Source organism: Hyperolius riggenbachi, chromosome 5 (genome assembly GCF_040937935.1).
Source record: "Hyperolius riggenbachi isolate aHypRig1 chromosome 5, aHypRig1.pri, whole genome shotgun sequence".
Lineage (NCBI taxonomy): Eukaryota > Metazoa > Chordata > Amphibia > Anura > Hyperoliidae > Hyperolius > Hyperolius riggenbachi.
The window spans coordinates 305,604,738-305,630,977 of record NC_090650.1 but is presented as its reverse complement, the minus strand read 5'-3'; the positions used below and the strand labels follow the sequence as shown (position 1 = coordinate 305,630,977).

Sequence of the window (26,240 nt, the reverse complement as noted above, 5' to 3'; positions counted from 1 at the left end):
TTCCGAATCCTGCTGATCGGACAGGAAATAGCATTGTGTGTACCCAGGCCCAGCATAAGATTGGTCGTAGATCCACAGAGGAGGTCTGATGGATGTGGAATCCTATTTTGGCCCCAATGTCCATTGCGGTACAAAAGACAACAGGAAATAGAACACATGCTGTGAATCCTTTTTCACAGTGAACAGAGGGGGGATATTAATCCCACACCATGAAGACCTTCAGCAGTTCCACTGTAAAGTCTGTTATTAATATGTGAGGCTGCCAAACAGGGAATGGGACAATTTGTAGAAAGCCAGTCATATTTCCTGCTAAATGAACTTCTGTGCTTATCACTGCAGTGGAATGTGTCTGTGTACACAGAACTCCCTACACACAGAACTGTTCTTACATTACCCTTGATGTCCTGAAGGTCATAAAGTGTCTTCTATTTAATATTTTCTTTATTTCTAGGTAAAGAATGAAAGTTATGTGAGCCCCAATGCAATTCACTTATTCTCCTACATTTTCAACTAGGTAATATTTTCACACCTTATCAATAAAATGCATTTTATGCCACCAGCAAGCAATAAAATACTCAGAATAATTTTGACATTCCTTTTCGGCAGGGCCGTATAACTCAGCACACAAGTGGTCCCCACTTTTCTGCCCACCAACAGAGCTTTCTGTTTATCAGCATCAGCCTATGACAGCGGATCGCTCCTGTCTCCCCCTGAGGGACAGCCGTATCACACAGCTGTCTCCAATACAGTGCTGCTGTAGACCGCAGCACTGTACAGTGTAAATAGACGGTGTTTTCGCCATCTAACAGTCCCCTAGTGGTAATCGCCACTGGGAGACTGATGACGTAGCTCCATCATTCAAGCGGAGATGCGCGCATCGGCGCACATGATCTCCTGCAAATCCCTGCCCCAGGACTTGACATCAATTGGCGTTAGGCGGTCCTTGGTAGGTTTTACTGCGCCGTATCAATTGTTGGGGGGCCCATGTAAAACTTGCACCGGGACCCATAGCTCCTTAGCCACACCACTGCTCCTGGTGCCTGTGCATTCAAGTCTCACCTGCTCCACTGCTTCCCCATGAGCAGCGCCGTCACATGCAGCGAATGAGACTGGCGGCAGCTGGAGATGAGATTTGAATGCATGGGAACCGGGGGGGGGTATATTTACATTTGGGGAGTTAGTGGCCAGGGGGTCCCTCATGTTTGTTATGATATTGCACGTCATTACAGCAAATAAATCACAATCTGACCGAATACCAATTGTGGAAGGAAATATTTTTCTTGGCATATCAGGCCATAGTTGACTTGTTTATGCCTAGCTTAAAGTAAATGTCTAGTGCAGATAAAAAAAACCAAAACAAAAAACAGATATTTTTCTAAGGAGAAAGAAGGTTCTGGGTCCTATAGAGCATTCCCGTTCCTCTCACAGCCCCCTCGTTCCAGCGCTGTCACCCTTGTTAGCAGTATTTGAAATACTGCTCGTGGCTGTGGGAGACTTTGGAAGTCTTTGAGTTCCCGAGTGCTCCTGAAGAGGGGCAACTCTGTATTGCGCTCTGCGTGAACACACTCTCACGCATGCGCAGTACAGAGCTGCCCATCTTTGGGAGTCACCTTGAAGACTTCTGAAGTCGCCCACAGCGGTGAATTCAAACAGGGGTTACATCACTGGAACGAGAGGACTGCGAGAGGAACAGCAAGACTCTATAGGGCCCAGATCCTTCCCTCTGCATAGGTAATCTTTTATTTCCATTGACAGCTTTAAAGCGTACATGAGATGTTAAAATTAAAAAAATATATACATACCTGGGGCTTCCTCCAGCCCCCTTCAGGGCAACCAGTCTCTTGCTGTCTTCCCAGGCTGCACGGATCCTTCGCTAGGCCATCCAGTAATTCCGCCAGTTGGCGCAGGTGCAGTCCGGCCGTGCACGCTCCCTCATGGCCAGGCGGTGCATGTGCAGTAAGCCCCGCTTTGCAGAGGTAATGGTCCACTTAGCAGAAGATCCAGGCAGCGGAGGAGGACAGCAAGGGACCATTTAGCCTGAAGGGGGCTGGAGGAAGCCCAAGGTATGTATAATTTTTAAGTAAATCAGGCCCATTATGTCTACATCACTGTGTAGAATATTCCATACTTCTGCCTTGTGCGTGTATATATGTATAGCTGCTCAATATGTCTGCCTGCTACCAACTGAGAGGAACATGATAACCCATGGACTGTGTATATGACCTCAGTCATACTGCTCCTTATACCCTGTGGACTGTATACTCACAACCCCTATAATGTCCTTTACATCATCCCCACCCCTATGGACTTTATGCCACAACCCCCTATACCCTATAATCCCACAACCACCACATCCCCTCCCATGCTAAGGCTAATGTTTTGCTTTGGCAACAGTCTTGCCAATAAAGCTTTGTTGCATTTGGATACATGGGGCTCGATTCACAAAGCGGTGCTAACCCAGTTAGAGACTTTAGGCATGATAACCATTGCACCACGCTGGTGAAAAGCCAGTTTAGTTGTGATAAGTTTAGGCGTGATAAGTTTAGGCATGATAAGTTTAGATAAGTTTAGATCGCGCGCAAAGTCCCGCACGCAAAGCAGCGCCATTAAACTCTATGCAAAGTGCACCAGACTTTGCTAGCGCAAAACTTTTGATCAGCTGTGCACTGCAGTGCTAACCCTGTTGGTGCTTAAACTTATCACACCTAAACTTATCATGCCTAAACTGAGTTTAGGCGTGATAAAGGGCTTTTCACCAGCGTGCTAACTGTTAGCACCACTTTGTGAATCAGGCCCATGGCCTCCCTCCTCAAGTATTGCAGTTAGAGATGGCCCAGCCTTGGAGAACTCATGGAGAAGCACATGATCAGTTTGATCAGCTGATAGATTTGTAAGCGTCTGATTTGCTGTGATGACTTCCTGGTTTAACACATGATCATGACCAGCAAATCAGAGCCTCACAAATCTATCAGCTGATCAAACTGATCATGGGCTTCTCCATGAGTTCTCCAAGGCTGGGCCATCCCTAATTGCAGTCTGTTTTCCTTGTATAATATGCCATATGTACATACAGGAAGTGGCTTAATGAAATAACATAACATGAGCACACTCTCCAGGTCCCAGCGTCACTCACTGCTGCCAAATGAGTAGTGTCCGTGTACCCTGGCCCCGGATGACCAATGCATGACCCCCTGGTAGTGCTGGCATTATCCGCAGTGATGCTATAGGACAGAGGGTGGAGGCGGGACGGGGGCCGGACACCCAGGAGGAGGAGATTCCGAGTAATAACAAAAGCGATGAGAGTGAGAGGCAGAGGGTGCTGCTGAGAATAGACGGAGGAATTGCAGCGTTCTAGGGGGGAGGGGAGAGTCTTGTGAAGCTATTGGCGAGCATCCTCTTCCCGCATAGCTGCATGTCTGCTGGCGCACACGTCACAGCAGCACGGGCAGGTGGCAGGCAGGACCCCCTATCGGAGGACACCTTCACCCTTCCCCAGCACAGAGGACAGCAGGCAGGAAGGGGAGACATGAAGCGCTGTGAAGGAGCTGGCAGGCAGCAGCAGCCAGTGGCTGGAGGAGATCAGCATAGCTTCCATGATGCAGTTCCCCAGGAGGACAAGGCAGAGGAGCAGCCACAGAAGCAGGACTTCCAGGGACAGGCGACAGCCGCAGAGGATCCATGGAAGGAGTGCATGGACATGGCTGTGGAGCTGGCACTGAGAGCTGGCCAGGTGAGGAGCACGCCCCTTACACCAAAACATGGGGGGGGGGGGGGGGGGGGGGGTCTGGCTGTAGGGAATGTATGGTGACCTCACTGCGTTTATGGTGGCGGGTTTATGTAACTTCAGCATCTTAGGATGGATATACATCTAAGGATTTGGCTGTATGAATGACCATTTGACCAGCAATCATTTTATTAAATGGCAGTATGCCCAAGTGATGAAAAGTGGCTGATATCATGTTAGTCGATGGAGCAGGATGGAAGATATTGGCTGATTGCACAGGTATCGGCTACAGTGTCCTCCCCAGATTTTTTTTCCGGCCGGGTGGCATGAAAAAATAGCCGGGTGGGTCAATATGAAAGAATGCAAGGCTGGTGCTTTGCACAACTCTGCTTATAGCATAGAAGGAGGTGAGCTGATGACAGCCGGGTGCTCACCAAAACTAGCCGGATGCAGCACACGGCTAAAAGAGCCTGGGGAAAACACTGGGCTACTATTCACATATTTGATCGCCACTAGATCGATTTTTGCCTTCAGAGGATGGAAGCCCAACATCGGTCAGATTTATTAGTGAAGGTGAATAGCGTATGAAATTGCTTGTAGTGTGTGGGCCACTAGTCAACTTTCAATCAACCACTGAAGATTAACGCTCATTAAAGACGAATGCTTTGTCCATTTAATCAAACTCGCTAGATGTAAGGCTACCTAAAGGTGCCCACACATCAAACGATGAATAGGCAGATCGACCAAGAGAGAGATCTTTCTCTGATTGGAGAGAGATCTGTTGCCTTCCCATACACTGCAGGCCGAATCCCAATTGACTTCACCGTGAAATATCTTGGTAATTGGCCTTGTGATGCCACCCTGCCTCCCCTGGCGCTCTCCCCCATAATGTAAACTGTGTCCCATGCTGTATACTTTACCTGTAAGCGTCCTCTGCTGGCTCTGGGCTCCATACTCCTACACACTCCCCACACGGTTGCCGGTATGACCCCACACATGCGTCCACGTATACACTGGCAACCATGCGTATGAGCCTGGAGCCAGCGGCGGACATCGACAGGTAAAGTATAATGTGTGGGGCACATTTTACATTAGGGGGGCAGCGTGGGGGGTTCCGTTTAAATATTAAATATGACCTTCATTACACACCCATATCTGGAAGATTTTCAGTTTAATGAAAGCTCAGTATTGGAATTACGGTAACCTTTAGTTTATAATGTAAAATGAGACGTATGAAAGTTAATGCCGTGTTCTGCATGATAGCTGAGATGATGCTTTAGTTTCTGAGGGTGGTTTTATTATTCTTCCACTATTTATTTTGTTTACATTGCAGCAACATCCTGTTACTTTTGTGCCACTTAGGGCTCTTTCACATCAGACAACGCGAACAGGAGCCGTTCTCCTGCGCGCGTTGTCTGCCTGCGGCGTGTCGTCGGGTATCTGCGGTGCGACGCAATCAGCGGCGGTAGCTGGTAATTAAACCCAACGGAAAACGCCGGCTCGCGGGTGTGTTGGAGGAAAAACTGCGCCCGGGTGCGTCGGAACCGCAACGCATCGAAACGCAGCGTCGAGTGTGAAAGGTAAAATGAAAGTCTATGGACTTTCATCTTACCTTGGTTAACGCAAACGGCTGCCGTTTGCATTAACGCACAAAGTCTGCCCTAATGTGAAAGAGCCCTTAGTGTTTTCACTCTATTTTTCCTTACATGAAAGCATATTACTGTAGTGAGCCGAAACATGTTTGACAGGTTGCATGCAGTATATGTAGCCTAGAATGGCTGACTTCACTGTTGTCTACCAAAAGGGGGCTAGTGCACACTCTGTCAAACCCTGGCAGTACCCAGGTGTATGTGGACTGCACTGATCCATCCCCATCAGTGGGAATGGGGTGGGATGATGTAAAAATAGATGGGTGCAAATGGGGATAGATGCAGGTTCTGTACCTGTGCATACTTTACATGTGAGCATTCCCCAACTACTCCCTTTTTGCTGGGGCATTTAGTCTGTGGTATACCGTAGGTGAGGATGTATTTAGGCTTACACAGATGAGTTGGTACAATAATAGCTACAAAACAAACACATTGTAAGCGATACAGATTTCTTCTCCTTAGTAGGAACCAGAAATGGCTGTGGTCAAATCAAATCTATGGACTATTTTAATTAATTACTGAGACAGCGCTCCTCTTCTGTTAATAAGGCACCTGTAAAGTCAAAGAAAGCTAAACAGTGCATTACTATTATAATGACACAATTGCATATACACCCAAAGTGTAAAAGTGCTTCACTCGTGCTCCACTCAAAAGATAGTGACCATCCACGTAGCTCCCTTAAAAAATGCAGGCTCACCAGATTCACACCACCTCAAATCCAGGTGGGTCTAGAGCATAGGTAAACCAGCCACGGACTCAGTTGTAATATGTTCTCAGACTTTTAATCCAGCTTTTCTTAAAATGCAATAAAATTGAACATAGCATAAAATCCTTTAAAATTCAAACTGCCCTGCGCTGAAGAGCGCACTTACATCATCCCAACAAGTTCTGCACTTATCGGGCTAAATAGCCCAGCGGTGTTGCCCTTGCTGCGGTCACGGTGTCCCGTCTCCGCTTTGTCTCGACGCGCTTGTTTCAAGCTGAACTTCCGATCGGTAATCCACCAAACTCTCTGCGACGTCAGGCGCTCCTGGCTCTGCCTTACGCGTTTCGTCCGATTGGACTCATCAGAGGCTGACGTCACAGGAGCGTCCGACGTCTTTTATTGCCGAGTACTTCCGGGTTTTGGTACGCAACCCGTCGCGGCCATATTGACGCATGGAATGCATCACATGGCCCCATCCATCCGCACTCCTTTTATTTTTATCATGCGGCCTTAGCGTCGCATGTGAAAGGCAGTGCTTACGCTTCAGCCTATTGGTCTTTAGTCTTATCTTGCACCCCCTACTGGTTACTATTATGATTGCTTTATGTTATTGATATAAATATCACATAAATATACCGCTGATTAAAGTTCGCAATAAATGTAAAATATAAAACATCTTCCATTAATAAAATTCTATTATACAATACTTGTATCCAAACTTCAATTAATGTACTAATAAATACTACTTTCCCTCTTACCAAAGACCAATATTCTGTAAGATTGCATCATGATTTTAAACTGGGAAAACGGCTGGTCTATAACCCTTCTATTTATTCACAATGTGACATTATAGTAATAACCAAATAACCAATGGACCCCAGTAAAAATCTCCTTCAATAAGTCTATGGAACAGGTTGAATTCTTAGACCTGATAATTAAGAAGGAAGGGGACATACTGAATACAAAAACATTTTTCAAGCCTACAGACAAGAATGGGTATATCCCATTGGAAAGTTGCCATCATAAGAAATGGCTTGAAAACATTCCTAAGGGCCAATTAATGCGGATTAGGCGGAACTGCTCCAATGTGGAAGATTTTGAAAAACAGAGTGGGGTATTGGTACAAAGGTTCGTTGAAAAAGGATACAAGGAGGAGAATCTATACACAGGTAAAGATGGTGGCAGCAATCAATAGGACCCAATTATTGGAGAATAAAACTAAAACCATACAACAAAAAAATAGGGACTATGACATCTAACTGGATTACAATGGGCAATATAAGGAATTAGAACAAATTGCTAGGAAACATTGGAATATCTTAAAACTGGATGGCATTTTAAAAAATGCAGTCCCAGAAAAACCTGGGTTTATATATAAAAGAGCCCCGAACCTAAGGTCTAGATTGGTGTCAAGCTTTATTGATTCCCCCCCCCCCCCCCCCCCCAAGTAAAAATAGGAAACATCTTGGGACAAAAAGGTTTTTTCCCATGCCGAGGCTGCAAGGGCTGTAAAGAAGCTCGACCCCAACGGGGAGGCCAGTTAATATCAAATAATACTGGACAACGAATTACAATAAGGCAACGCATTACATGCAATACTAAAGGAGTTATTTACCTGTTAAAATGCCCATGTAACATGGAATACGTAGGCCGGACCACTCGTAAATTACAAGAAAGAATCAGAGAACAGGCCTTCTGCTGCGGCCCCTCTGCTGTGGCAGTGTTAACCCCCGAGTCCCCAGAGCTGAGGGGACTTTTTTTTTTCTTTTTGAAAGTTTCCCCCATTCATCGGCTATAATGTAATATTTATAGCCCCCTCCGCTCCCCTCGTTCCCCCTTGCTTCTGCCGCCGCCTCACCTCTCAGATCGGCGGCGGGCAGGAGATAGGAAGGAACCAGCCACACCGGCGCACGGCAGCCGCACGGGGGACTTTAAATGCTGGACGTGACCGATGATGTCACTTCCTGCATTTAAATTCGCCGTGCGGCTGCCGTGCACCGGTGTGGCTGGTTCTTTCCTATCATGGCTGGTTCTTTCCTATCTCCTGCCCGGTCCGATCTGAGAGGTGAGGCAGCAGCAGCAGCACGGGGGAACGAGGGGAGCGGAGGGGGGCTGGGAATAGCCAATTTGAGGGCGTTTTGTGGGGACATCTGCAGCCGAGCTAAGGGCGTTTTGTGGGGACATCTGCAGCCGAGCTAAGGGCGTTTTGTGGGGACATCTGCAGCCGATCTGAGGGCGTTTTGTGGGGACATCTGCAGCTGATCTGAGGGCATTTTGTGGGTTACATCTGCAGCCAATCTGAGTGCATTTTGTTGGGAAACTGTTGCTAGTTTTTTTTTTTTCCCTGGGAAAGGGGGGGGGGGGGGTTTACTGCCGGCCCTCCACCATGTGGCCTGGAAAAAAATCGGCCCTCCATGCCCGCGAACTTGAACAGTACTGATTTAACCAATAGCTCATAATTTTGAAATGCCCATTTATTGGTATAGATAGATAGATAGATAGATAGACAGTCAATAAAATGGAAATCTGATGAAAATCAATTATGAAAGTCACTGCAACAAAGATAACACTGGGCTCTGACAGTGGGTGCACATCACTTGGTTTTATGTTGCACGTCAGGGATCGGGACCCAATCGCCTTGGGTGACATCGCTGGCCGGCTATACAGATGCTTGTCAGCTGTGTAGCTGATGACGTTTCCTGTTGCTATGTGGAGGGACAACAGAATGGCGCGTGCGTGAAAACCAGACGTTGGTCGGCAGTGGTGCAGACGTTGTGATCAGCCCTTGCGGGGGGGGGGGGGGTTGGGTTTGTTCGCCAGGCAGATCGCTTGTGGGCTGGGGGACCGTGCCTGACTATTAGGCTCAGGCGGTCGTTATCGCCCAGTGTGTGTACGGGTCTTTACACATTGCTGCTGCAGCTGTGAGACCGAATCCAATTCAACTTTTTTTTCTTGTCCTGTCTTTTTCCTTGCTTCTACTAATCATGCATCAAATATTGCTCTGCCTAGCAAATGTTTCACCTTGAAATCACATAGTCAATAGGTAACATTTATGCTGCCAACAGATTAATTCTGTTTCCTCTGTTTACTGTTTCCTCTGTTTCTTATGTAATCTCTTTTATAAGCATTTATATAATAAGTGACCAATACATTTAAATAACAGGCACAGAAACCTAGTTACTCTTGTGGTACTAAAAACAAAACAAAAAAAACCTCATAGTAGTCAAGCTTCAGGCCTCATTCACAGTGGGACGTTGCAGAGCTGCGTTATAAACAAATCAAATCAAAGATAGCTTTATTGGCATGACCAAGATTCATACAGGCATTGCCAAAGCAAGGGGAAAAGGGTGACATGGTATGGGAGACAATGGCTAAGCAGTCTGTGTCCATTTTTAGGTTTACAGTTCCGTTATGCTCCTCTGTCTGTGGCATTCTGTGACCTAGTGTGCAGCGATTGTCACTGTGGATTCCTCTTCTCCCAGTAAGATATATGCTTTTCTCTCATCTTCTAATGTGAGAAAGTCTGGAAATTGTTCCATCAATTTTCTTAAAGTAAGGGCTGGTTCACACGGGCGTCTGCTGAGCTTTTTGCTTGGCATTGCGTTCAAACGCCAGCGTTTAAATGCCAGCGTTTAAAAGCTAGCTTTTGAAGGCTTTTAGGAAGCGTTCAAGGCTAGCAGTTCTGGTCTCTGCTATTGTTTCCTGGCATTTACCGCCTCTGAAAGCAGCATGTTGCTTTCGAGACTAGACGCAACGCTGGGATCTACCGCCAGGCTTTCATGAAAGCCTGCAAAAGCCAGCTCTAAACGCTCCCATTCACTTGCATGGGATGGCAGTAGATCCCAAAAAACGCTGCGTCTGAAACGCCGCGTTAAATGCCACAAAAACGCCCGTCTGAACCAGCCCTAAGTGCCCCTGGTTGCTGTTTATTTGGGGGGAGTACAGCAGGAAGTGGCTTTCATTCTCAAAGGTCTTCTGCTCACAGTGTTTGCATAGTCTCTCCTCCCTGGGTTTGTATATCTGTATGTGTCTCCCAGACTTGATCTTAAAGGTTGTGAGCACTGTCTGTAGACACTCAAGATTTTCCACGCTTGAGAGTTTTGGAGCTTTTCCAGGTATGGGGCCATGTTATATTCTCTCTGTAGAGACTGGTATATGGTTCGCTTTTGTGACTTTTATTTCACTCCTCCATTTTTCCACATAGTCCTCTTTGCTCTTGGCTGCGGTGTGTTTTATCTGGACTCTTCGCATTGTAACGTGTAGCGTTATGGTAACTCACTGCTTGCAGTGCATTACCTCTAAATGCACGTTACCAGGTACAGGAAAGCATACTTTTTATTGCCTGTATGCTTTACTGTACCTACTGTATGCGACGGTAAGGGCCTGTCTCCACTAGGAGCGGTGCGATGCGGCTACATAGTCGCATCGCACCGCAGGTGTCCTGAAACACATGCACGGCAATGGAAGAGTTTCCACTGCGTGCATGTTGTGCAGAGCGATCCGAGAATCTGCATCGGGAGATGCGTAAGTGATGTGGCCGGCGGCGGAAGTGATGCGATGCGGCTAGGTAACTGCATTCGCATCACTAAAATGTGGAAACTGGCCCTAACACAGCGTTAATGTGCGTTACGACCTTTTTTTTTGCTTTGCATTGTAATGCTGTGTTGTGACTTTAATGTTGCATTGCAACGCAACATCCCACTGTGAATAAGCCCTCTTAGATTAAGTCCCCAAAAATCCTCAAATTATAAAGGCTTTTTTTTTTTTTTTTTTTGCTAAATGGTACCATTACCCTTATCTTGTTTGAACAACTTATGAGGTGACACCAGGGAACTTAGTGGGAATTCCATGCAAAACCAGGGCGAGAATACAGAAAGCAGCACGGTGGCGTAGTGGTTAGCTCTCTCGCCTTGCAGCGCTGTGTCCCTGCTTCGAATCCCAGCCAGGGCACTATCTGCAAAGAGTTTGTATGTTCTCTCCGTGTCTACATGGGTTTCCTCTGGGCACTCCGGTTTCCTCCCACATTCCAAGTGATAAACTTTACGTTCTAAGTAATAACATAAAGGTAATCCCAAAAACATACGGATAAGTTAATTGGCTCCCCTAAAATTGGCCCTAGACTACAGTACTTACACTAAATAATATAGACATATGGCAATGCTAGGGATTGGACTGTGAGCTCCTTTGAGGGACAGTTAGTGACAAGAGAAAAAAAAAAAAAATATATATATATATATATATATATATATATATATATATATATATATATATATATATATATATATATATATATATATATATATATATATATATATATATATATATACACACACACACACTGTACAGCGCTGCGCTATATAAATACTAAATAATAATAAATACATAATAATAATAATGTGCACTTCCTGGGAACTGATTTGCATGAATCTACACTGTTAACTATCGCTGCAAAGTTATGGGAGGAGATACTCTCCTGCTTTCTGCTACAGGAAAGTGACTAGCTCTGTGATGTGAGCTAAATATTGTGCATCCTCTCATAATGACGAATTCCAGTGAATATAGGTGACAGGTACAGACTTGCAACAAAAGGCTTTTATGTGTGTTCAGGAAGTGGTATGACTGGGTTAATTGCCATAGTTACAGCATGAATGGCTGAGGTGCAGGCCTTCAGCTGTTGTAGAGCAGCTCCCAGGAAGCTTAGCTGGAGTTGCCCATATGCTTCCTCACCAGTATCTGGCAAAATTAAATTCATATTTTCTGTTCATCAATTTGTCATTTTTTTATAGAAATAATTCATAAATTGCGCTGTGGTGGAATATGTCATTTAGTTGATCAATAAAGTCAATCAATCCATATACGGTTAAAAAAAAAAAAAAAAAAAAAAAATTAAAAGTTGAACTGAGTTTAAAAATTAAAAGTTGAATTTTTCCAAGGTTGTTGTTTGCCAAGAGATTTATTCCAATATTTTTATATTATGGATAAAGCTTAAAGGACAACGGAAGTGAGAAGGGTTTGGGGGCTGCCATATTTATTTCTTTTTAAGTAATACCACTTGCCTGACTATCCTGCTGAGCATGTGCCTCTAATACTTTTAGCCATAGACCCTGAATACGCATATGCAGATCAGGTGTTTCTGATATTATTGTCCGATCTGACAAGATTAGCTGCATGCTTGCTTCTGATGTGATTCAGACACTACTGCAGCCTAATAGACCAGGGCTGCCAGGCAACTGGTTTAAGGCCCCGTTCACACTTGAAATCGCAAAACGCTAGCCGTTACCGCTAGCGTTTTGCAGGAGTGATTTTCCGCGATTAACGTGGAAAAATCACTGGACAAAGTAGCGTTTTGGGAGCCATTGTGCTTAGCGGTTCTATACATGCTAATTGTGATCGCTCCAGAATTGCTGCCAAAACGCTGCAGGTAACAAATTTTGAGATAATCGCAAAATGCCCGCGATCGCGGCAGTGAGAACACTGCCATAGAATAACATCGGCTAAGCTTTTTTTTTTTTTTTAACGGTTTGCGGTGAGCGGGAATCATGCGATTCCCGCTTGGGTATGAACGAGTCCTAAAAGGACATAAACATGGCAGCCTCCATGTTCTTCCAGTTTCAGTTGTTTTTTATGTTTATCTTTGATTGTGGTACAGACACCATTCCTTGGTGCCTTTCCACTTCCTGCCACAGAAGCTATTTTATGCACCTGAGATTATTAACAATAGTCTGACTCCTTCCACTGTACTGTCTGAAATTATCCCAAGAAGAGGTAAAACTTGTGAGAAGTCCTGGATGGGAGAATTAGAAGAGGTGACCAAAATAGAGGACAGAAACGTTTCATGTAAAGAACGAAGGTTGTAGGTAGAATGGTTCTGGAAATTGTGGAGGAAGTTAATATATTTCATACCTCATGTGCTGTGTTGAAAAATTAAATATGATTTTGGTATATTTTTACCTTAGAAAAAATGGAGTACAGATCGGTTTGCAAGTTTTCATTTTTACCTTTTTTATTTTAAGATTTGTGTTAATTCTATCCAATGTGTGCTTCAGATGTGTATGAATGGTGAGGACTTGGCTCCTCGAAACTGATGATAATGTTGCAAAATATACCTAATGATACATTTGGAGATTAGAAACCGCAATGCATCACCCTTTTTTACTCTGTAGTGTAGGCATGATGTGGAATGCAGAGTCATGTGTAGGTGTGAGGAGGAGGAGGGACATGACAAATGCACATATTTGTTACAGAGTATCACATTGTGATGCAAACTGTTTCCTGAGCAGTTCAGTTCCTGTGGTTTAGAGGTGAGAAATCGTCCACCTCAGGCATTACAAGGGAAGGAAATCATTTGGCAGTCTAGATCTCCATACAGGTTGCCCAGTCATATCTGGTTTGATTGTATATACTGATAATGCCCACTGTCTACAGCTCAGCCTGTTAATGTTTTGGGAATAGGAGGAATAGCAGTTATTACCTTGGATGTGACATTTTAATTCCCCTTCCCCTATAGGAGGTAACCATCTTGCTCAGCCAAGATGCAGGGGAATTTCAATATAGCGGTAGGTATGACTGGCTTTTTATCTCCCGCTACAAACTAATGCTGGGGATACACGGTAAGTTTCTGTACCGTGTATCGGCCAGCTGATAATATTCAGCTGGCCCGATCAAGCCGCTCGATCCCCGCCGGCGGACAATGGCAGGGAATCAAGCGCTGATAAGGAAGCGCCGGCGGGGACGTGGCGGGAGTCGATCCGGCGGCTAATCGCCCGCCGGATCGACCCGTGTATTTTAGGCATCAAACTGTGTGATGTTAGTACACAAGGGCCCAAATGCAATTCACTTTTTCTCCTGAGTTTTCTCCAGGTGACATTTTTAAACTTGCCAATAAAATGCCTTTCAAGCCACCAGCAAGCAAGAATATACTCAAAATGATTTTGACATTACTTTTTTTCACCTAATTTTCGGTACCTTTTTCAGTTGAAAAGTTATTGTAAAAATAAGATGAAAAATTATCTCTGGAGAAAAAGTTTTTGGAGCATGGGCCATGGTGTTGCTGTCCGTAGAACACAACACATCTTCAGACATGTCAGTTGCATTGGGCGTGTCTTCATAGCAATGCTGTGACAGGTCCGACTTCTGTCTGGTGTAGGTAATTATCGTTCCTGCAGTGATTTTGCATTCCATTACTACAACGGACAGAATGGCCTGTCGGCATATGTCTGAACAGATCCATCATGTCTGTTGTGGTCCATTTTGTGAAACGGCTAATATCTGTAGCAGACTTTTGCCCTCCTGTTTCGTTTATAATAGCGAAAGTAACCTGGATGAAACTTTCCTCTGCTTCAGGGGGGTCCGAACTGTTTAGGCCAAGGGCCACATCGTAGTTCTTGAGAGTGCTAGAGGGCCAAATACCAAAAAGAAATTAAAAACTTTTTTTTTTTTGCTGATTGCCATTAGGTACACTGCCTGTGACATTTTGTCAAAATATTTCCTCAGGAAATAACCCATATACCATGTGCAGTTATCACAGTATCAACTGCTAATCAGTGGCTGTTACTGCTGCTGGCACAGTGGTGGCTGCTAATCAGTTGCTGTTACTGTTACAGTGGTGGCTGATAACCTACAGGCAAGCAAAGGGAGAGGCAGTGTGGCAGCACAAGGTGGCACCTGTATGCAATGCTGCAGCTAGGGCCTTAGGGGCGCATGGAATTAACAACTGTACAGAGCTTTGGGGGCCACCAGAAAAGGCTCGGCAGGCTGCATTTGGCCCCGGGGCCAGACTTTGGACATGCTTTCTCTAATTGATCAGAGCTCTGCAATTGTGATGGGCTCACGGATAGAAAAGTAGTCGAATCCGTGATTCTAATGAGGCTTGTTTGTCTCAGGTGTGCGGCTGGGAGAGAGGGGGTTAATTACCCACCTGCCCACCGCATCTATGCGTATCACAGACTGGGTTGCGTCCAATGGGACGCGTTCCACGACTCAATACTGTGCACTTCAGCCCCTCTCTCCCAGTGGCACACCTGAGGCAATTAAGCCTCATTAGAATATAGAATTCGGCTACTTTTCTATCCGTGAGCCCATCACTACTCTGCAATAGTCTACTAACTGCAGTGTTCCCCAATTCTGTCCTCAAGGCCCACCAACAGTACACGTTTTGTAGAAATCCACAAAGGTAGTTAATCAGCTCTGCTGAGACACTAAATGCCCCACCTGCGCATGTAGGTGGTTTTCTACAAAACGTACTGTTGGTGGGCCTTGAGGAGGACAGGGTTGGGGAACTCTGTACTAAGGTAAATTTTAATATCATTGCTTCCAGTGTACCAGGTCTTCACTCTTAAGGCTCGTACACACGTCGGATTTTTGCAAACGACCCTTCGTTTGGACGTCAAATCGGTCATGTGTATGGTCTGTTGTTCAGCTGATAAGACTGGATTTGAACGATCCGCCGAGCGGATCGCTTAAGTCCAGTCGCGATCGTTCAAGTCCAGTCTTATCAGCTGAACCACGGACTGTACACACGCCCGATTTGACGTCCAAACGACCGGAAGTTTAAATGTCCAAATGACGGGTCGTTTGTGAAAATCCGACGTGTGTATGTACCTTTACCTGTGTAGCTGATGCTGAATGAGGTCTGACAGTGGCTTCTGACACCAGAGAGATAGCTCTACTTTGTGCTCAGAGGCACAGCAGGGTTAAGTATTTAGACAGTGTTTAGTTGAATTCACAGAGACTCGCAAGACTTGACAGTGAAATAGTTACATTTCTGCTAAAAGGAATGTCAGCAGGGCAGATAAATAGTATATGTGGAATCCTCTGTGTGAGGGAGAGCATGGCTATAACATTCAGATTTCAGGTAAAGTGACATGGCTGTGTGTGGTGAAATAAGAGTCTTTACGGGCTGCCTGTGTACCTTGGCCCATGGCTACAGAGAAGCTTTTCAGGATGAATGTTATGCTTTCTGAATGTGGCTCTGGGATAACCCTGCATAACCCTTTCTATAGACATGGTCCATACAAAGTGCGTTTATTGCTTCATCCTACGGGAGTTCCCTGAGGTTTTCCTAACTCCTGTAGTCCCTGTTCAGCTGTACCAGGCATTTTTAGGGCAGTTTGTCACTTGTGTTGGCACACTCCTACTGCAGTGAGTTTCAACCTTTTTATAAGAATCAAATACACTGAAGCACCAGTACAGTGGACACTTCCATATTGTAGAACAGTTTCAATATAATGCGGAATGGAAAAAGTATACTTAATATTATTAATTATTTTATTCTTGTGTGACAAGGCAATCTATTTACTACAGATTCTCTTCCCATTAGGTGGTTCAAAAAGCTCTAACAGAAGAAAAGAGGGTGTCTACAAAAACCTCTGTGGCGGATCTCGTGACAGAGACAGATCACCTGGTCGAGGAGCTGATAATCTCTACATTGCGAGAGAAGTTCCCGTCTCACAGGTAACCTGCCTCACTGTGCAGCTTGGAACGCTAACCCGTTACTGTTACGTGAAAACTGATTTATTATTATTTAGTATTTATATAGCGCCGACCTCTACCGCAGCGCTGTCCAGAGTATATTGTCTTTAAATTGTACCAGAACTGAGTACTAATAAAAGTTTTATACATACCTGGGGCTTCCTCCAGCCCCATGCACTTGGATCGATCCCACGCCGCCGTCCTCAGCCTTCTCCTGCGCTGGTACCGAGTCCCGTAACTTCTTCCAGGCACGTCCATTCTGACGCAAGGGAAATGCGCTCTTTACGTCTCTCTCTAGCAGCCGCTGGAGAGATGCGTAGAGGGTGCAATTCTCTTGTGCAGACTGACCGCGACTGGAGGAAGTTATGGGACCCGGTACCGGCACAGGTGAAGGCTGAGGACGGCGGCGTGGGAGTGATCCGAGTGCATGGGGCTGGAGGAAGCCCCAGGTATGTATAAAACTTTTATTAGTACTCAGTTCTGGTACATTTTAACTGTACCTCCAGAGGGGCTCACAGTCTAATCCCTATCATAGTCCTATATCCATTGTAGTCTAGGGCCAATTTAGGAAGATACCAAGTAACTTTGTACATTCGTTTTCACCACCCGGTCACTTTAGCGCAGGGTGAGTCGAATGACTGCTTGCTCTGCTGCTGCTGAAATTCCGGGCAGCATTAATTACTATTCCCCCTGCGAGTCATAGCAATTCGGAGGGAGAAGTAATTTGAAGTCCAGCAGTCGCTGGATCCCTGAATTACCGTGCGCGAGCCGCGGACTATAGCATTGCTGCCATAGCTGCGCCAAACTCAGGCACTACACAGAGTGCAGTGTACGCATGAATCCCTGCCTCGACTTAACTTTGGGACACATTACTTTCAAAGAAACCTAAGCTTAAAAATGGGGCTGTATTTATACTTGTCTGGGGCTTCATCCATCCACATGTGTTGCGTGGGTTTCCTCGCTATCCTCCCGGCCCACCCTGTTCTCCTGTTATCGCCTTCTCTAATCTGGATGGTTGCACTCTTCTGTGCACACGCTCCTGAACGTTCCCAGGCGTGAGGGGGCGCATGGCTGTGCATGTGCAGAAGAGCACAACTGGCCAGATTACAGGAGGTGATAACAAAACTGAGAGGATGGTGAGGGAGTTCAGACCACATGGAGCATAGTATGGATACAGAGGCGCCAAAAGAATAAAAGTATCTAAAACATTTAAAACATGAGGAGGCAGTGGTGGACTTGCCTTCTCCAAGTAGACACAAAAATTGCCAATGTTTGTCAAATACAACAAGTTTATTTTACATACTCCGGGGGAGTTTGCAGGTTTGATCCCACTTCATCAGGTAATAACGGAGCAATAGCATATGTGGTCAGGAGAAGAGCCAGGCTCTTTTTCCTCATCTACGAAGAGCGACGTCTTAATCCTGAGTGGGGTCAGGTCTAATCTCCCCACCTGCTTATACTGTGGTTGCCTTCGCGGTAACCTTGGTTTGTGAGTATAGCGTATTACTCTATCATACTTTATGTCAACTACCAGTACATACTACGCTATATTTGGCTCTTGGTGTCCCTACTTTGTGTACAGACCACATGGAGCTGGACGAAGCCCCAGGTAAGGGGGATCTCTTGTGGCAAGTGGGCTACACTTCTGTGTGCTCTGCGATAATCCTGGGCTGGCAAATGCATTCCCCTATGGGGGTAACTCATCTGCCGGACCACAGTGGACCAATGGAGCACACACTACACTGTCCGCTTCTGCTGGCCGCATGTGATCCGGCTACAAGTGGGAACACAGCCTTATGCTGGATACACACCAAACAATTTTCTGTTCGATTTACCGCTCAATTGATTCTACAATCAATTTTCCAAATTCAGATTCGATTTCCATTCACTTCTATGAAAAATCGACCAGAAAATAAGATCGAACAGAAATTGTCTATCGAACCATCTATCTAATGCTGGGAATACACGGTTAGATTAGATGGCTCGATTGATAATTTCCTACATGTCCGATCACCCGCCGAATCGATTCCACGCTCAATACCACGGGCGGGATAATGGAAAAAGATAAGGAAAACGAGCAGAAGATGAGAGAATTGCCTGCGGGGACGAGCAGGAATCGAGTGGTACAAACGTACTGTGTATTCCCAGCATAACAGAAAATTGGATGGTGTGTACCTAGCATTATAGATTCGAGGTGGGAAGCGCCCCCGCTTTGGGGACACCAATAGAAGAACAATTGCATTAGCCATTAGGGATCCACCATCACAATGGTATACACAACGTAATCCCATCATTGGCACATACAGTATAGGTAGCTAGAAGGAATATCCTACAGCCTACATAGGAAAGTGAATCACATAGAGGGCTGTAGTGGGCTGGTGTAGGATTACATGTATTTGGCTTATTCTGAATCAGCCAGTGAAACACATTTTCCACTTCTGCTCAGGCTCCCTCCTGTATAGTGACTGCAGGAGGGAAGCTGCTCTTTCATCATTACTTTATCCATAGTACCTACATTTCACTTGATCATTATCTGTACTGTAATTATATGGATCTTATTTCATCAGTTTATTGAAGTTTACTGTGTCTGAGGTTGATAACACATTGAGTAATTCATTAATCAAAGAATGTGTATGTGTCAGACTAGGTATTTAGTAACCATTGGCCTTTGCACTTATTCTTGATATCCCTACTACCTTTATAGTGGTGCTTTCACCTTCAACAGCTCTTCGCACAAACTCGTAAAGTAAAATGTTAGCCTGTAAAAGGAAGTCAAGCTTTATCGCATAGATTTTGACAAGCCATGTTGCAGTGTGTATCACTGTTGTGGAGCTACTGGTTATAGGCCATTCAGTGACCGAAAAGGTGCAAATAAATGCCCACATTGAAGATCTGCAGTACAGGCATAGGTAAAATCCTTTGGTATGATGGGCTATTGCAGCTGGATAGCATACTGGTTAAGGATGATGCCTTCGATGTAGGGTTTAAACCAGGGTTCAAATCCAGGCTCAAGCCAGGACCTAAAACTGTAAGGAGTCTATGGGCAAGCCTACCTAATAATCCTGGTGAGCGTAGACTAATGGATGCAGCCCTAAAGCACTTTGAGTCTGCCAAGAGAAAAGCGCGAGATAAATGTTCTGTGTCTTGTCTCTGCACTGGTGATTGCTGGTCCTCAGAGCTTTAGCTACCACTGCAGTGCATCAATCACTAGAAAGCCTTACTGACCTAGAAAGGGAGATCCAGGGTTATCCTATTTCAAACAGGCCTCTTACATTTAATTTGATCTTGGGCTCAGTGTTGTTTGTGAAGTGAGCCAATTACAGAAGCAGGGTGGTTAGAATCCTGGAAGAGCCTGGCTGCAATCCCAAGAGATGTGGCTGCAATGAAATAACTAAATAGATTTTTATAGATGATAATGGATTTCAGCAGATAGAGAAAAACTGCCATTTTGATAAAATAATATATGTATATGGTTTGTTGTATTCCATACATGATGTGAAGAGTTTGAAGCAGAAAGATTTTGAGGGCATATGAGTTATATCATAGTTGTTCCTCCTCATGAACTAAGTGGAATAGAGGAGGACTGATTTATAAAAACAACCTATATTACAACCAGAGCCATTGCTTTATATGAAAATGAGCACTGGGCATAGTCTGTCCTGGTTTACCTGATGAGTCATGCAGCGTAGGTATGAGTCACCCAGTCTGTCACACTCTCTGGTGGCCTTTGTGGTGACATAGCGGGCTGACAGAGGGAGTGTTACTTGTGTTCCCAAGTAATCCCAGGAGGAATCTAAGTAAACATTAACCTGTACAATACATGATTTGTTCATGTAAAATATGCCACAGAAATTGTGACTGTGCCTATCAGCGCTGAATGTGGAGAAAGCATATGCAGCTGTTACTAATCCAGCTTATTCAGTGAATGCCAAATCATTCAGGTCGCGAGCATTTAAATTCACACTGTTTCATTACATGTATTTTGCTCTGTATGAAATCTATTGGAAACTAAACTGAGAAGGATATGAATTTTTCCTTTTAAAATGCCAGTTGCCCGACTCTCCTGCTGATCCTGTGTCTCTAATACTTTTAGCCACATCCCCTGAACAAGCATGCAGATCAGGTGCTCTGACTGAAGTCAGACTGGATTAGCTGCATGCTTGTTTCAGGTGTGTGATTCAGCCACCACTGCAGCCAAAGAGATCAGCAGGACTGCCAGGCAACTGGTATTTTTCAAAAGGAAACATCCATATCCCTCTCAGTTTAGGTTCCCTTTAAACACAGTGTATGTGCCATATATACATCCAAGGGCTGTTTACTTACTTAGTGTGGAGGTAGAGGCTGCAATGGTTGCTAAAGAATCTGATTTCCCTTGAGGGAAGAGCATTATGCCTCATTTACCTCTCCACATATAGAATACAATACTATCAGCAGTATAGCTGCCTGTTTCTTTAGAACAAGAGTTGTTTTGATTCTTTTTTCAGTTAGGTACATATAAAGGCTCATACACACGTGCAACTATTCTGCCCAACTATCGTCCAAACAACCAGATGAGCGACTGATAACAGGCAGTTTGCCCGATCCAACCAGCATTTTAAATTGCGCAACCAGGCCCGCATTTACCTCACAGGAGCCTGTAGGCACAGATGTCACCTTAGACTTTGTCCTCCATGAACCTACAAACCCCCTGCCGAACTTCACAGCAAGTGTGCTGGCTTCCCAGCTGTCACTCCTCCCTTACTTCCCTTGCCTGTCATAGGTAGATACAGGTGCCCCTTAGCATTAGGTAGCCAGAATTACCCTCCATATTAAGTATCTAGAGGGGCCCCCAAGTATCAGGTAGCTAGAGGAACCTCAGTATTAAGTAACTAGAGGTGCCCCTGACTGAAGAGAGAGCTCATCAGTGGAATGCAGAGAGCAGGGTAAGTATAAGTAACCTCTCATTTACACTCTCATCAGGATTCCGCATAGGGAGTGAGCTGCCTTTCCATCATCAGGCGCCTGTAGGCACGTGCCTACAGTGCTTTATGGTAAATCCAGCCCTGTGCACAACTTTTGGGCTGATATTATGCAGTTGGCCACATGTACAAGTCGTTTTTTTTAACGTCTTGTACTGTACTTGTTTTAAATGCAGCCATCAAGCAGCCAAAACATATAAACCCCCTGCCCAATATTGCACCATGCAAACAGACCTGACCCATTGCATGATGGAACCCACAAGACCTCTGAAGGTGTCCTGTCTTATTATTATCACAAAGTTGATAGCAGCAGATCCTTTAAGTCCTGTAAGATGTGCGGTTAGGCCTTCATGGATCAGACTTGATTTTCAAACCATCCCACAGATAATTAAGCCTGGTAAACGCATCCAATTTTGATTGAAAAATCTTACCACCTCCATGTAGCATGGTTGGGGGGACGACAAATTTTTCATACTATGAACAGATTGTGTAAATTAATCCCATACTACATGGAAATTGAATGTTTTTTTACCAGGTTTAAAGGGAACCTTAAAGAGAACCCGAGGTGGGTTTGAAGAATATTATCTGCATACAGCTGCTGGATCTGCCTACACAGCCCAGCCTCTGTTGCTATCCCAAACCCCCTTAAGGTCCCCCTGCACTCTGCAATCCCTCATAAATCACAGCCACGCTGCTGACAAACAGCTTGTCAGAGCTGGCTGTGTTTATCTCTATAGTGTCAGTCTGCTGCTCTCCCCGCCTCCTGCAGAACTCCGGTCCCCGCCTGCATCCCTTCCCTCCCTGCTGATTGGAGGGAAGGGACGGGGGCAGGGACCGGAGCTATGCAGGAGGCGGGGGAGCAGCTGAGATTGACACTACAGATGTAAATACAGCCTCACAGCACGGCTGTGATTTATGAGGGATTGCAGAGTGCAGGGGGACCTTAGTGGGGTCTGGGATAGCAACAGAGGCTGGGCTGTATAGGCAGATCCAGCCTCTATATGCAGATAACATTCTTTAAACACACCTCGGGTTCTCTTTAACTGAAGAGTTTCACTTACCTGGGGCTATTACCAGCCCCCTGCAGCAGTCCTGTGCCCTCGGCGCCACTCTGGAATCCTCTGGTCCCCCGCTGTCACTTAGTTTCATTTTTGACGACTCACCAGTCGCCGGCCGCCATGCGTATTATTGGACGCATTCACCAATGCAATTAGCGCTATTGCGGACCGCAACGCTTACAAAAATACGCGTTGCCGCATATCTACGCGTGCGGAATGCGGCAACGCGTATTTTTGTACACGTTGCGGTCTGCAATAGCGCTAATTGCATTGTTGAATGCGTCCAATAATACGCATGGCGGCCGGCGACTGGTGAGTCGTCAAAAATGAAACTAAGTGACAGCGGGGGACCAGAGGATTCCAGAGTGGCGCCGAGGGCACAGGACTGCTGCAGGGGGCTGGTAATAGCTCCAGGTAAGTGAAACTCTTTACCCCCCGTTCAGTTAAGGTTCCCTTTAAGTCAGATGGAGATTTTGAGAATTCGGAGACCAAAGCAAATGGGATTCATCAGACAAGGCCAACTTCTTCTTCAATTCATCTAGGTTTCAGTTAGGATGCCCGATGGCCTAATGCAGGCACTTTTTGCAGCGTGCCAGGGTCTGCAAGGGCCCCATACACAGCATACTGCAATGCACGATTTGTACTGACATCTTTCTGTTATGGGCAGCATTACATTTGTCTGCAGTTTGTAGTACAATACAGTAGTTATTCCTCTGGAATAAGCTCATATAGGTTAGTCATCTATCCTATATGCATCAACAAGCTATAGGGCACCTACAGTAGTTTACCAGTTGTCTTTCACTGGACCACTTTTGTAGATACTGAACACTGCATACCAGAAACCTGCCGCTCCTGGAGGTGTTCTGACCCAGTCATCTAACCTTCACAGTTTGGCACTTGTCAGTCGGTCATATCCCTCCTCGTTCTCCATTTTCCGGCTTCCTTCACATGCCTATTCTATCCCAGCCATTGACAGATGCCAGTGGAGTGACATTGTTATTCACTTCACACCTGCCAGTGGTTTTAATACTGTGGCTGTTTGTACATTTAGTGATGCAATGTCTTTCCTGGGTGTTTTTTTTTTTATTTTTTTATACTTTTTAACTGACTTTTTTAGTTTATAAATCAGTTGAGAAGATGCTGTAATCTGCTGTCTTGTGTGTTTTAATGTCAGTCTTTCTTTTAATATCCAGGTTTATTGGTGAAGAATCTACCTCAGCAGGTTCCAAATGCGTCCTAACGAACAGTCCAACATGGATCATTGACCCTATTGATGGAACCTGCAATTTTGTACACAGGTATTTTAAATCAATGGTTTTTCAGCCATTTGACTTGAGAAATGTTTTCTAGTAATTATGTTTAGTTGCCATGTGTCATAAGGTAAAAATATATCATAGATGTCTAGTGGCTGTGATTAGTAGTTGAGACTAGACTTCTATTTATTTTCCCAGTCCCAGCAACCAGTCATGGCCCTGCCCATTAAGGACTGTAGGAATGCTCAGGGGTGCTCTAATAATACAGTTTACAAGGGAAAGAGGAATGGGGAGGAGGTGACACTGGGCTGTACAAGTAAAATTCTTTATTTAAAGGACAAATGTAACCAGAGGTATATGACATATATTTATTTCCATGTAAACCATACCAGTTGCCTTGCTATCCTGCTGATCCTCTGCCTCTAATACTTTTAGCCATAGACCCGGAACAAGCATGCAGCATATCGGGTGTTTCTGACATTGTCAAATCTGACAATCTTAGCGGCATGCTTGTTTCTGGTATGATTCAGGCACTACTGCAGCCAAATAGATCAGCAGGGCTGCCAGGCATCTGGAATTGTTTAAAAGGTAATAAAATATGGAAGCTTCCATATCCCTCTCACCACAGTTGTCCTCTAAAGGCTCATACACACATTAGACTATAGTCTTTGGAAAATGAAAGATCACAGACCAATCTTTCCACCCTTCATGTAGTATGAGAGCCATACTCTACACAGTCTTTTCTATGGAGCTGGACTCCACATCAGAAAAAAATCTTTGCAAGATGCTGCACACCCAGATGCTGTACAGACACAAAAGATCAGTATCTGCATAAGATCTGTTCCTGCCAAAAATCCATTCCTGCAAATTACAATGATAGTCTATGAGATCTGCATTCATCTTCAAATTCTATTTGAATTTAGTTTGTAGTGTGTCATAGCTGTGCAGATAATCGAGGTATCACAGCCTGTGCTGGGTGGTATTGCTCTTAAAAAAATGTTAAGAGGTAGAAACAAAGGTGTAGGGGCAAAAGAGGGCTAACCTAGAGGGGAGAGGAAGTATAAGACCCGCCATCCATGTCTGTGAGCAGAGATCACTGGTTTCATGTATGTGGGCAGAGGTCAGTCATATTTTAAGGTGTGTAAACCTGCATTAATACTGTCACCCGAAACGAATGGGACTCTATCTGTAGGGTGACCGTTCTGGCTGTGAGATCATACAAAGAATCCATACAAAACAGCGTACCATTCATTGCTGTAATATCTTGTATTGCTAATAGGCAATAATACAGGGACTATATCCCATTTTGGTAGAGCCCAGGTGTTTTTTTTTTTTTTCCTGTATACGGAGGTTCCCATTAAAGCCCTTGCAGGCAGAGGATTCACCACCTATTGTGTTGTAAAGCTCTGTTACGCTAGGTACACACCATACAATTTTCTGTTAGATTCACCTGCCAGATTGATTATTTCCAACATGTTCGATCTGAATTTTGATTGATTTTTCGATTTTCTGATCATTTTTTTTTTCCCGTTTTTTTTCCCATCGATTTTTGTTCTGTTCTATGAAAATCAATTAAAAAAAGAAACTATTAAAAAAGATCGGAAAATTGAAAAATGTATCGAAATTCAGATCGGACATGTTGGAAAAAATCGATCTGGAAGGTAAATCTAACAGAAAATTGTATGGTGTGTAGTGTACCTAGCATCAGACTAACCAATTACTGCAGATGAGTGCTCAATTTCTTTTTCAATGAATGAGTGATTAGAGTGATGAGTATTATCTCACACTTCCTATTTGTGGTATGCTGATCTGTACACTGCAAAGATTGTTTGTAGTTTTGTATGTGGTTATTTTAAATGCTTCTCTGCTTTTTGATAGAGAAATTACACCTTTTACATTGTTCCTGTTGGGTATGACTCAATGTTCCCTACTCGGATCTTCCTGGGGTCATATGCAAATTACAACTTTGCCAGAAATCACATGACTAGGCTAGCCCTACTATAAGGACCATTCTTCTCCAGTGCTGGTATCCTGACTTGATAAAGACACACTGGTGTGTCAAAAAGCATGGTCTTAATCACCCGGAGCTTGCCGGGGCTCCAGACCTACCATGTACCCTTGTTGATGTCCCTGCTGGCCACGTCAACGTCTGAGGAGTGGAACATTGGGCATGTGAGATACGTTTGCAAATTTTTGCAATCTTGTATGTCCATTTCTTTTGCAATTTGCAATCTGAATTAAAGGCTCTTGGCCGGGTCTAGCATCTGTATGAAGCTTTACAGTCTGACTAGTTTGTACGAAGAATGCTCCCCTTCTTTTTTTTTTTTTTTTTTTTCCCCATATCGTGCCTTTTGTCTCTTTATATTTTAAACTGAATAATCTGATATTATGCCGTTTCCTGTTTTGTCATTTGTATGCCAAG

At 44.7% G+C, this 26,240-nt stretch overlaps 1 protein-coding gene across 1 annotated transcript in view; it reads left to right on the top strand.

Moving 5' to 3' along the window:
- Positions 1-3,004: 3,004 nt before the first annotated feature.
- IMPA2 (inositol monophosphatase 2) overlaps positions 3,005-26,240 on the top strand; it is a 43,200-nt gene continuing 19,964 nt past the window's right edge. Inside the window, exons 1-3 of the mRNA XM_068237144.1 lie at positions 3,005-3,730; positions 16,398-16,531; positions 23,759-23,863. Of these exons, the coding sequence (XP_068093245.1) occupies positions 3,413-3,730; positions 16,398-16,531; positions 23,759-23,863 (557 nt within the window). The 5' untranslated portion in view covers positions 3,005-3,412. The remainder of the gene's footprint in view (positions 3,731-16,397; positions 16,532-23,758; positions 23,864-26,240) is intronic.